Source organism: Leptopilina heterotoma, unplaced genomic scaffold (assembly GCF_015476425.1).
Source record: "Leptopilina heterotoma isolate Lh14 unplaced genomic scaffold, ASM1547642v1 Lhet_123, whole genome shotgun sequence".
NCBI classification, from domain to species: Eukaryota; Metazoa; Arthropoda; class Insecta; order Hymenoptera; family Figitidae; genus Leptopilina; species Leptopilina heterotoma.
Genome location: NW_025110842.1, coordinates 4,595,531 through 4,608,595, shown reverse-complemented (window position 1 = coordinate 4,608,595; position 13,065 = coordinate 4,595,531). Strand labels below are relative to the sequence as shown.

Below are 13,065 nucleotides of genomic sequence, written 5' to 3'. Positions count from 1 at the left end.
TAAAGAAAAACATTTTCTTTTATTTCCCGAAATAATATTTTATTTCGTAAAGAAAAATATTTTCGGTTTTTTTTACGAAATATTTTATTTCATAAAGAAAAACGATTTCTGTTTTTTTCCGAAATAATATTTTATTTCGTAAAGAGAAACATTTTATTTTTATTTTTAAAGAAAATGTTTTCTGCAAAAATTGTCGCTTCGAAATTTTTCTTTTTCTTTATTTTTTATTTTGTAAAAAGATTTTTTTTTTACTAACAAAACAAAAAAATTTATGTGACAATGAAGAATTTTTTTTTTACTTTGAAAAAAATTGAATGTCAAAAATTCTGAAATGGAATTTATTTATTGGATTAAATAAAATGTAGTTGTTATAAATAATTATTATTTTGCAAATAAGGAAAAAAACACGATAATTATAGGCATAATTATTATATTCTTATAATTAAATATATAATTAAAATAAACAATTATCTATGCGAATGAAATTATAATTATATATCCAATTATAATTATATATTATGTATTTTTTGAATATAATTATAAATTATATAAAATTATATTTTAATAGAATTATAAAGAAAATATAATTATAATTATTTTATAATTATATAGAAAATAATTATAATTAACTATTTTATAATTATAGAGAAAATAATGATTATAAGTTAAATTATAATTATATAAAAAATATGATTATAATTAAATATTTTATACAATTATATGGAAATATAATTATAATTAAATGTTACATATAATTATATAAACACGATTATATATTTAAAGCTAAAGAAAAAAAATTAAATTCTTAGACTGACTTTGAAGTTAAGTTGAAATATGTATTTAAAATTAGTTTTTCGTGATTAATATAAAAACAATTTCTCTCTTGATTTTTTGAAGAAAAGAAAATAATTACGACGAGAAATTATTCTTATTTTATAGAAATAAATAGTATTTACTTATAACTATTTTTCAATTTCTTTCTTACATTCATTTCATATTTTCGGTAATAAATAATTTGAAGTTCTCTCCATTTTCAATAATCGGAATATATTTTCTTTTAAATTCACATTCAGATTTAAATAATAGAAATTTATTATTATAATAATTCTCTTTCTTATGAATATTTACACAATTTCTATATAAGGAATTATAATTTGAAGAGAAAAAATTTATTGCAAGTGTGTCCCAAAGGAATAAAAAAAATAAATAGAAAATACAATCAAAAAATGAATCTCAGAGAAAACATTTTTGTCGTTCTGTTATGTTTACATAATTATAATAGTGGTCTTAAAATAATAAGTTATTTAAAATAAAAAAGAGTAAAAATAGTAAATTACATATTTAAAGAGCAAAATAAAATATTTTTTTGTTTTTTTACCTTAATTTTATAAAGAAAGAAAAAAAACTTGCTACGATTTTAAATTTTGATAATAATCGACGAGTATGTTCCATGCCTTCGGTGCCATGTAACCTTCCGGTGGTGTTTCGTTCATTTTCGCAAGATCTGAAATTTGAAATTTATTTTAATGCATAATTTCTCAGTGGATAGAAATATATATATAAATAAATATTAATAAATAACAAGGTTGTCACAAGTCAGGGAAATCAGGGAAAAGTCAGGGATTTTTATTAAAAGTACTGGGAAAAATTTAAGTTTTAGAATTTATAAGAAAATTCTGAATTTTTGTGTCTTTTTTGTTTACCTCACAAACTATGAAATTGACAAGAATTTTAATACAAAACTTTCAATTTTTTCTTTTTCTGACAATAATTTCTTTTTTAATAACTTCATTTTTTAACAACTATCATCAAATTATTACTCAAAAATTATTAAATGAATAATTTTACTTCAAAATTTTCCAAATTAATTAGATTTCAAAAGCTGCATAAATAGATCAACTTCAAAGGCTTTAATATGAAATTTTTAAAAATTTCAATTTTTAATGAATTTAAATAGAAATTTTAAGAACAACTGATTACAGAAATTCAATTATTTTCAAAAATTTATAAACATTCTCGTCAAAATTTTAATTATTTTTATAAATAATACAATTCTTCTCCGAAATTCAATTATTTTCAAAAATTTAATAAAATTCTTGTCAAAATTTTAATTATTTTCAAAAATTTTCCTCATTTCAATTATTTTTAATATTTACTATTTTAATCAAATTTTCCAAAAGAATTCAATTATTTTTAATTTTTTAATGAAGTTTATCGAAAGAATTCAAATATATTCAAAGAATAGAAAAAAATAGTTCTGAGAAATTCAATTATTTCGCAAAATTTAAATAAAATTCTTTTAAAAATTCTGTTATTTAAAAAAATATTGACAAAATTCTTTACAAGATTTAGTTAATTAAATTGCAATTTTAATAAAATTTCCCTATTCAATTCAATTATTTTCAATACAATTCTTCTTAAAAATTCAATTATTTGAAAAAAATTTAAATAAAATTCTTCGTAAGAAATCAATTATTTTCATAAATAATAAAATTTTTCTCGAGAATTCAATTATTTCAAAAATTTTGAGATAAAATGCTTTATAAATTTGAAAAATTATAATAAAATTGACTATAGAATACAATTATTTTCGTAAAATATAACATTCCTTATAGGAATTACAATTTTACTGTCAAGTTTGTAAAAATCTTCGAAACAATTCAATTATTTTCTAAAAAAAAAATTCTTCAAGGCAATTCAATTATTTAAGAAATTTTAATTAAATTCTTCCCAAGAATTCAAATTTTTTTTAAAAATAAAACTTTTCACAAGAATTCAATTATTTAAAAAAAAATTTAATAAAATTCTTCGTCAGATTTCAATTATTTTCAATTTTTTAATGAAATTTAATTATTTTCAAAATGTTATAAAAAATTCTGAGAAATTCAATTATTTAAAAAATTTGAATAAAATTCTTCACAAGAAATTAATTTAATATCATAAATAATAATATTTTTTTCCGGAATTCAATTATTTTCACAAATAAAATATTCTTTACAGGAATTCTTTCCTGATATTTTATTGATAATAATTGAATTTTTGCAAAGATTTTACTATTTGAAAAAACAATTGAATTTGTTTCGAAGGATTTATTAAAATTTTGTTGAAAATAATTCAATTTTTTCAAAACAAATTTATTATTTATGAAAATAACTGAAATCTTCAGAAGAATGTTATTATTTATGAAAATAATTGAATTATGGCTAAGAATTTTAATAATTTTTGAAAATAATAGAATTCCTGTGAAGATTTTATTAATTTTTTAAAATAATTGAATTTCTACGAAAATTTTTATTGTTTTTTTTTAAATAATTTTATTTTTGCGAAGAATTTTATTAAAAGTTTTCAAAAAAAAATTAAATTCGTGCAATAAATTTTATAAACATTGAATTCAAAATAATTTTATTCTTTCAATTAATTTTATGAAAATTGTATTAAAAATAATTAAATTTCTGCAAAAAATTTTCTCATTTATGAAAATAATTGCATTCTTTGGAGGAATTTTAGTATTTTTGAAAATAATTGAATTCTTTTAATAAATTTAATTTGAATTGCATTGAGTTAAAAATAATTTAATTTCTTGCGGAAATTTTTTTATTTATGAAAGTAATTAAATTCTTGAATTCTTCGAAGAATTTCAATGCTTTATTTTCTTCACTGGAATTCTATTATTTTCAAAAGATAATTTAATTCTTGAGAGTAAATTTTATTATTTTATAAGAATTACAATTACTGTCAAAAATGTTTGTAAAAATCTTCGAAACAATTCAATTATTTTCTTAAAAAATAAAATACTTCGAAGCGATTTAATTATTTAAGAAATTTTAATTAAATTCTTCCCAAGAATTCAAATTTTTTTTTAAAATAAATCTTTTCACAAGAATTTATTATTAAAAAAAATTAAATAAAATTCTTCGTCAGATTTCAATTATTTTCAATTTCTCGATGGAATTTAATTATTTTTAAAAGGTTTTAAAAAATTCTAAGAAATTCAATAGCAGAGTTTGAATTATTTTTTATGTACAATTTCACATAAACTGTTAGAAAATTGCATTTATTCTTTATAATTTTTTTTTGAAATTCGCCGAAAGAATTCAATTATTTTTAGAATTTTTTTATAAATTTGTTTAAAAAAATTCAATTTTAATAATTATTTAATTATTTAATACATTATTTATCTTTGCATTTAAATAATTGAATTCTCGAAAAAATCCGAATTCAATTCTTTTGAAGAATTTCTTTGAATTTTTTTTTTAAATAATAGAGTTTCTTTAATAAGTTTAATTAAAAATTTTGAAAGTAACTGAATTTTATGAAATGAAAATTTTTTCAAAATAATTGTATTTTTGCGAAGAATTTTATCAAAACTTTTAAAAATAAACGGAATTCTTTTTGGGGGAATTCAATTAAAGTTATATTGAAAATAATTGAATTCCCGCGAAGAATATTATGAATCTTTTTAAAAACAATAAATAATTATAATTAGTTAGTAAATTAGCTAATAATTTCTTTTTTTTTAATTTTGAATCTGAAATTATTCCGAAATTCATAATTAATGGAATATTTTAAAAATAATAAATTTTGTTAATTTGCATAGAATTATATGAACGTACGTCTTATTCTAGTTCCGGATAGAAGTCGAAAATCTTCTTCTCTCTCTTCCTCGAAATATGCCATTCTTTTATTTCTCACGTCATAGGCGGCGACGCGAAATGGAATAATTTCGAGTGTACGTAGACCACGTGCTTTCTCCAATACCCGCGCACCATGCGTTGGATCGTATAAATTTCCATCTGGCGTTGAACTTGGATTTGGATGCGGTATCCCAGCTGGATCCCTTCCGACAATGTAAAAATTTGCTCCGGCATTCATTCTCGCTTTCGCGTGCCATTGAACCTAAAGTTTCAAAAAAAAGAATTCACAATTAATTATTAACTAAAAATAGGTAATTATTATTTATTACTTTTATTAATTTTTTCAATAATTTTTGTTTTGTTTTCTCCTTCTTTCTCTCGAAAAACTTGCCTCGATTGGTCCAGCGTACATCATTGGAGATGGAAATATCGCCAAAAGAGTTGATTTCCAATCGAGAATTCCCTCGTCGAGAACTGCTTTGTGTTGTTCAATTCGTACTTTCAGAGGAACGTCATCGTCCTTTGTCCATCCGCCCAATGGATGAAGGAGCAAAACTGGATTTTTATAACCTTTCTCCTCCAAAAGTTTTTTTCTCGTATCCTTGAAAAAAAGAGTATTTTTGTATTGAAAATTCAAAAAATTTCTGTAGAAAATTCTATTTTCTTCATTTTTAAATTTTTTTCCAAAATAAAGAAAACATTTTCAAGAATTAAAAAATCAAAAGTTAAAAAAGAAATTTGACAAAAAATAAAACATTTCTTCTACCAAAAATGAAAAGAAAGTGAAAATAATAAAATTCATTACCAAAAATGAAAAGAAAGTGAAAATAATAAAATTCATTGCCAAAAAAGAAAAGAAAGTGAAAATAATAAAATTCATTACCAAAAATGAAAAGAAAATGAAAAAAATAATTCATTACCTGCATGAGGAGTGCGTGTCCATTATGAATGGGATTTCTCAATTGAAATGCAAAAATTGCGTCGGCCTTCATTTCTTTGCACTTGAGTTTTATTTCGTTTGGCGTCAATCGATATTCATCGAGTCCATCGTTCCACAATATTTTTTTACACAGCAATTCCACCTCACCGCCAACCAGCCAATCGCCAGATTCATAAATCATTTTCACATAAGGATGCGCGATATTCGTCGTTCCGAATTGCCAACCACATCGCTCCTCCTTACGATGAAAATAAAATTCCGGTGCTTCTAAAATCGCCACATTTTTTCCATTATAGCGGAGACAAATTCTCGTTTCATTTTCGAGACGCTCCTTATCCTCCTTCGTCACCGCGAGGACAATCGGAATTGATTGATTCACTTCCACTCCATTCACAGTCAGTGTCTTCAAATGTTGCACCTGAAGAATAATTTTTCTTTTTAACTTTTAACAATTTTTTTCCAACTCAAAATAAAAATTAAAAAATAGAAACTCTGGAAAGAATTTTAATATTTACTAAGATAATTGACTCCTTTCAAAAAATTGCGTTAAAATTTTTAAATTTGAAACTAATTTAAAACAAAATTGAAATTAAAATTTTTCAAAAACAATTAATTAAAAATAAAATGAAATAATAAAAAGGCAAAAAATATTTTTTCCATTATTTTCCGTTAAATAGAACGAGAATAAATAATGAACATACTTCCAAATATTGGTCCTCTCGCATGAAGCCTTTCAAAGGCGCCGCCCAACCTTCGGCAATAATTTGCAACCATTGAACGTCGATTGTGGAAATGTCGATGGACTTTAAAGTTTCCGCCAAGAGTTGCGGCGCTTTGAGTCTCTCTCGTTCCTTCTCAATGCTTATCCAGGGTTTCGGCAACACGGGTATAAAGTTTTTCTTCTCCAATAAATTGATGACAATCGCCGCCGATTCCTCAATTGTATAATTTTCCGTCTTTACTCTCAAATCATAATTTTGCGGTATTTGATATTCCTGATCGATTCCAGTGAATTTTTTTATTTCTCCTGCCAAAAAAAGAAGACACAATTTTAAATTTTAATTTTCTATTTCCAATTTGCAAAAAAAAAAAAAAATAAACGAAAAAATAGAAAATTAATATCGAAAGAGGGAAAATTTAAATAAAGAACACAAAAAAAGGAAAAATTGAATTAAAATCGAAAGAAAAGGAAAATTCGAATATCGAACAAAAAAAAAGGAAAATTCGAGTGTAAATCGAACAAAGGGGAAAAATTTTTTAAACAGAAAGAAGAAAATTTGAATCAAAATCAAAAGAAATGGAAAATTCGAATTAAAATCGAAAGAAAGGGAAAATTAGAATTTAAAGCAAAACATTGGAAAACTGAATAAAAAGATAAAAGGAAAATTAGAATTAAAATCGAAAGTAAAGGAAAAATTAATAAAAAAAAAGAATGAAAGTTTAAAAATAAAAAATTGTTATAAAACATGAAGAAATCGATCACTCCGAGTCTTCGACTCGGAGCAATCGATTTAGAAAAATTTACGCCATGATGCTTTTAATATTCAATTATAATTTCAATTTTTAACTGAAATTCATTTTTAATCAATTTTTATTAGAAAATTTTTCGAAAATTCAATTATTTAAATACAAAGATAAATAATCTATTAAATAATTGAATATTTCTTAAAATTGATTTTTTTTAAAGAAATTTATAAAAACTTCTAAAAATAATTGAATTCTTTCGGCGAATTTTAAAAAAATTATAAAGAATAAATGCAATTTTCTATCAGTTTATGTAAAATTGTACATAAAAAATAATTGAAACTATGCTATAAATATTGTTATTAATCAAAGTAATTTAATTCTTGCAACGAATTTTATTAAAAAATTTGTTAAAGAATTGAATTCCTGTAAAGAATTTTATTTCTGAAAATAATTGAATTCCGGAGAAAAATATTATTATTTATGATATTAAATTAATTTCTTGTGAAGCATTTTATTCAAATTTTTTAAATAATTGAATTTTTCAGAATTTTTTATAACATTTTGAAAATAATTAAATTCCATCGACAAAATTTCATTAAAAAAATTGAAAATAATTGAAATCTGACAAAGAATTTTATTAAATTTTTTTTTTAAATAATTGAATTCTTGTGAAAAGTTTTATTTTTGAAAAAAATTTGAATTCTTGAGAAGAATTTAATTAAAATTTCCTAAATAATTGAATTGCTTCGAAGAATTTTATTTTTAAAGAAAATAATTGAATTGTTTCGAAGATTTTTATAAACATTTTTGACAGTAATTATAATTCTTATAAAATAATAATAAAATAATAAAATTTACTATCAAGAATTCAATTATTCTCATAAATACAACAATTTTTGCAAGAAAGTCAATTATTTTCCAAAATAATAAAATTTACTCTCAAGAATTCAATTACTTTCATAAATGAAAAAAATTTCCGCAAGAAATTAAATTATTTTTAACTCAATGCAATTCAAATTAAATTTATTAAAAGAATTCAATTATTTTCAAAAATACTAAAATTCCTCCAAAGAATGCAATTATTTTCATAAATGAGAAAATTTTTTGCAGAAATTTAATTATTTTCAATACAATTTTCATAAAATTAATTGAAAGAATAAAATTATTTTGAATTCAATGTTTATAAAATTTATTGCACGAATTCAATTTTTTTTTGAAAACTTTTAATAAAATTCTTCGCAAAAATAAAATTATTTAAAAAAAACAATAAAAATCTTCGTAGAAATTCAATTATTTTAAAAAATTAATAAAATCTTCACAGGAATTCTATTATTTTCAAAAATTATTAAAATTCTTAGCAATAATTCAATTATTTTCATAAATAATAACATTCTTCTGAAGAATTCAGTTATTTTCATAAATAATAAATTTGTTTTGCAAAAATTGAATTATTTTCAACAAAATTTTAATAAATCCTTCGAAACAAATTCAATTGTTTTTTCAAATAGTAAAATTTTTGCAAAAATTCAATTATTATCAACAAAATATCAGGAAAGAATTCCTGTGAAGAATATTTTATTTGTGAAAATAATTGAATTCCGGAGAAAAATATTATTAAGTATATGGAGTGTATAACTCCTTTTTCATTTTAAGCCAATTATAATACAGTAAAGATTTCCTTCTTTCTTGTGGCCTAATGGCTTAAAAAAAATATTATTATTTAAGATATTAAGTTAATTTCTCGTGAAGAATTTTATTCAAATTTTTTAAATAATTGAATTTCTCAGAATTTTTTATAACATTTTGAAAAAAAATTAAATTCCATCGACAAAATAATTGTATTCTATAATCAATTTTATTTTTAATTTTTCAAATTTATAAAGCATTTTATCAAAATTTTTTTGAACTAATCGAATTCTCGAGAAAAATTTTATTATTTATGAAAATAATTGATTTCTTACGAAGAATTTTATTCAAATTTTTTTTCAAATAATTGAATTCCCATTAAAAAAAATGTTTTATTTGTGAAAATAATTGAATTCTTAAGAAGAATTGTATTGAAAATAATTGAATTGAGTAGGAAAATTTTATTAAAATTGCAATTTTATTAACTAAATCTTGTAAAGAATTTTGTCAAAATTTTTTTAAATAATAGAATTTTTAAAAGAATTTTATTTCAAGTTTTCGAAATAATTGAATTTCTCAGAACTATTTTTTTCTACTCTTTGAATATATTTGAATTCTTTCGATAAACTTCATTAAAAAATTAAAAATAATTGAATTGGTGTGAAGAAATTTATAAAAAATGGGAAAGTAATTGAATTACTGTGAAATTTTTATTAAAATAGATATTAAAAATAATTGAAATGAGGAAAATTTTTGAAAATAATTGATATTTTGCCAAGAATTTTATGAAATTTTGGAAAATAATTGAAATTTTGACGAGAATTTTATGAAATTTTTGGAAAATAATTGAATTTTGGAGAAGAATTGTATTATTTATAAAAATAATTGAAATTTTGACGAGAATGTTTATAAATTTTTGAAAATAATTGAATTTCTGTAGTCAATAATTGTTCTTAAAATTTCTTTTTAAATTTATTAAAAATTGAAAGTTTGTGTTAAAATCGAGAGAACAGGAAAATTTGAATTACAATCGAAAGAAAAGGAAAAATAATGAAAAGAACAGAAGGAAAATTTGAATTAAAATCGAAAGATGAGAAAAATTCGATTTAAAATCGACAGAAAGGGAAAATTGATCAAGAAGAAAAAAAAATAACCTCGTCTTGCCCGCTTGTAAAGTCCCTTCGTGTCCCGCGCCTCGCAAACATCGAGTGGCGTGTCAATGAAGACCTCAAAGAATGGCAATTTCCCGGCCTCGTGAATTTCCCTCGCCATTTGTCGATCTTTTTCGAAGGGCGATACGAAACTGCAGAGACAAATTTGTCCACTGTCAGCGAATAATTTGGCAACTTCGGCGACCCTCCTTATATTCTCCGTTCTGTCCTCCTCGCTGAATCCCAAATTTTTGTTGAGTCCCGTTCTCACATTGTCGCCGTCCAAGCTGTACGCTGCAATTCCACGATTCACCAAATAGGCCTCGACTTGAAATGATATCGAGGTTTTGCCCGCTCCCGATAAGCCCGTCAGCCAAATGGTGCATCCTCGAAAACCGTTTGTGAAGCCCAAGGCTTCGCCTCTTTTTACACGCGAGACATTGTGATCTTGGTACGAAACATTCGCACAAGTCTGGAAGAAAAAGAAAATTTCAATATTTTACTATGGAAAAATACAAATATTCGAAAAATTTAGTTTTATTAAAAAAAAAAGAATTGAAATAAAAAATAAATAAAAACAGTAAATTATTAAGTACTAGCAAATATTACACGCTCGTTGTCAGCAAAAAACACGGATTTTCAAATTCTTGAATGAATTTAATTAGGTTTTAAAAATTTTAGTCCAATTATTCCAAACAATTCAATTATTTTCTCGAAAATCAATTAAATTTACTCACTAAGGAATTCAATTATTTTCATGAATAAAAAAATTTTCTCAAGAAATTCAATTATTTTCGAAAATTGTAATAAAATTTACTCTCAAAAATTCAATTATTTTCAAAATTAGCAATTAAATTCTTTAAAATTCAATTATTTTCAAAATTATAAATTCTTTAAATTTTTTTAATTAAATTCTTTAAAATTCAATTACTTTGAAAATTAGCAATTAAATTCTTTAAAATTCAATTATTTTCAAAATTAGCAATTAAATTCTTTAAAATTCAATTATTTTGTAAATTAAAAATTAAATTCTTTAAATTTTTTAATTAAATTTTTTAAAATTCAATTACTTTGAAAATTAGCAATTAAATTCTTTAAAATTCAATTATTTTCAAAATTAGCAATTCAATTCTTTAAAATTCAATTATTTTCTAAATTAGCAATTAAATTTATTGAAAACTGATTAATTTTTCAAAATTCTTTTCTGAAATTTTCAAAAAAACTTTTTTTTTCTTTCAAGAAATTTAAAAGCATGTTTTTTTAATATTAAGTTTAAGAATTCTTTTCATTTCTATATGGAAATGAATCTCATGGACTAAAGATGAGTAAAAACGGTAAAAACTTTCAACATGTAGGTTAGATCTCATCGACTTTCTAATTTTTCCCCGAAAAAAATATATTCTCTCAGAAAACAAAAAAGAAAAAAAAATTATAAATTAAACAATTACAAATTATATTTAAATAATTCCCAACTTAATTTCATTCATTTAATTTATTTTAATAAAGAAAAAAAATAATCGAAAATAAATAAAAAAAAACAAATTAATTAACTGTAGAAAAAAACAAATTTTTAAATATTTTGTTGTCTTCTCAAAAAGAAAAAAAATCGAAAATAAATGAGTAAAATAAAATTTAATAAAAATAAAATGAAATAAATGAAAATTTGTTTTTTTAACGTAATTGGTCAACGATTAAACGAAATTAGAAATTTTGATAAATATTACAATTATAGTGGAAAACAATAAGAATCATTAGAGAAAAAAAAATGTTCTTACCGCCAATGGTCTCTTCCTGATATTATTAATTTCTTTTGACATATTTAACTTCCTTATGTCCTTCTCATAATAATATCGAACCTCGACTGATTGTTCTTCTTTTGTTTTTTCAAAAAAGAATAGAATGTCAGTGTGGTGGAATTTAATAATATTTGAATAAAAAAGTAAATAACAAAATTAATGCTGACACTTTTGCCTCTTTGCCACGTCTTTCTGACAGAAGTAGAACAAAAATAAATTAACACCAATCACTAAACAGGTTTCCCTACTATAATTCCTTCCTTATTTTTTCTCGACTCCTTAACCACTCTTTCTCAACACTGTAAATTCACTCCAAAAAAAAACATGTGTCTCTTTTAAAAAAAAACGATATTAAATATTAAAAAAAACCAAAATATTCACTTGCTGAAAAATATATTTTTGTTCAATTTTCTAAACATATTTAGTCTTTGTTTCTAATTATTAATGTTAGAGATCAATAATCAAAGGAAATTATTCTATTGTCAGGGTTTCGGAATTAATTCATACGCTCCTGGAAGGGCACCCTGTTCGTCACTTTTCTCACTTTAAATGCTTTAAAAAACACAAAAAACACTTTTTTTAAAAGAAGAAAATCAAATTTGAGAAATTCTTCTTTGTGAGGGAGAAAATATTTCTTCTTCTTCTTCTTCTTAAATGACTTCTGGCTCAGCCAACTGTCAGAACAAACAAAATAGAATAGAAGAATATAAAGTGATTGCGTTTGATTCGTGTCCGTGTGTACATGACTTTAGTTGAGAGTGAATCTTGTCCATTTGAGCAGCTTGTGTCCAATCCATTTGAATGTCTTTCAGGATAAGGAAAATAAGGAATAGGCAGTCCACATAGTCAGTCTAGTTGTTGTCTATATAGTCAAGTATGTAAGTGTCAAAGGTCTTTGTACTGTTTCAAAAAAAATATTGTGAGAAAAAATAAAAAACATTCTTTAAGGATAGTACTGCCAGGGATTTTTGTTTTTTTATTTTGGATCAAAGAGAGAAAGGGCCGCGCAATCATACATCAATCCCTCCCCTTACTTGGGACCTTTATTTAATTAATTCATAGTAAGTGATCGTTTGATATTACATGAACGGTCCGAAGAAGCAGAGGGAATGAGCACCAAGGCACTCGACCCCACATCTCACAGATTAATTCCGCCAGAGGTTATGAAGCCTCCCAGCTCCCTGACAAGTTCCTCATCTGGATTGTACACTAAGTCATCCATCGAGATCTCTCTCGGATTCAAACCTGGAAATTTTTTATTCAAAAATCGGATGTATTTTGGTCTTGCTTGTTCCAAAATGGGACAATCATAAATAATATGCTCGAGACTTCTCCACATCGATCCACATCCGCAGGTCAAGTTCGCGTTATTATAAAATCTGCTTAGATGGTCCGCGGTTGAGATGTGTGTAGATCTCAATCTAGTTATTGTTACAATTTCCCTTCTGGGT

At 22.9% G+C, this 13,065-nt stretch overlaps 1 protein-coding gene across 1 annotated transcript; it reads right to left on the bottom strand.

The window, feature by feature from the left end:
- Positions 1-1,329: 1,329 nt before the first annotated feature.
- LOC122512534 (bifunctional 3'-phosphoadenosine 5'-phosphosulfate synthase 2-like) lies at positions 1,330-12,038 on the bottom strand. The gene is made up of 7 exons (XM_043628424.1): positions 11,594-12,038; positions 9,822-10,290; positions 6,276-6,601; positions 5,555-5,992; positions 5,026-5,235; positions 4,614-4,896; positions 1,330-1,504 (listed from the first exon to the last, which is right to left on the bottom strand). The coding sequence occupies exons 1-7, from the start codon at positions 11,633-11,635 to the stop codon at positions 1,410-1,412; spliced, it is 1,863 nt and encodes a 620-aa protein (XP_043484359.1). The 5' UTR covers positions 11,636-12,038; the 3' UTR covers positions 1,330-1,409.
- Positions 12,039-13,065: the final 1,027 nt, after the last annotated feature.

Excerpts from the sequence above, each read along its gene's own strand:
- LOC122512534 (XM_043628424.1), bottom strand. The coding sequence starts at position 11,635 with ATGTCAAAAGAAATTAATAATATCAGGAAGAGACCATTGGCG. Across the intron at positions 5,993-6,275 it reads GAGAGGACCAATATTTGGAA|GTGCAACATTTGAAGACACT; the intron begins GTATGTTCATTA and ends ATTATTCTTCAG. Across the intron at positions 1,505-4,613 it reads ATCCGGAACTAGAATAAGAC|ATCTTGCGAAAATGAACGAA; the intron begins GTACGTTCATAT and ends TTCAAATTTCAG.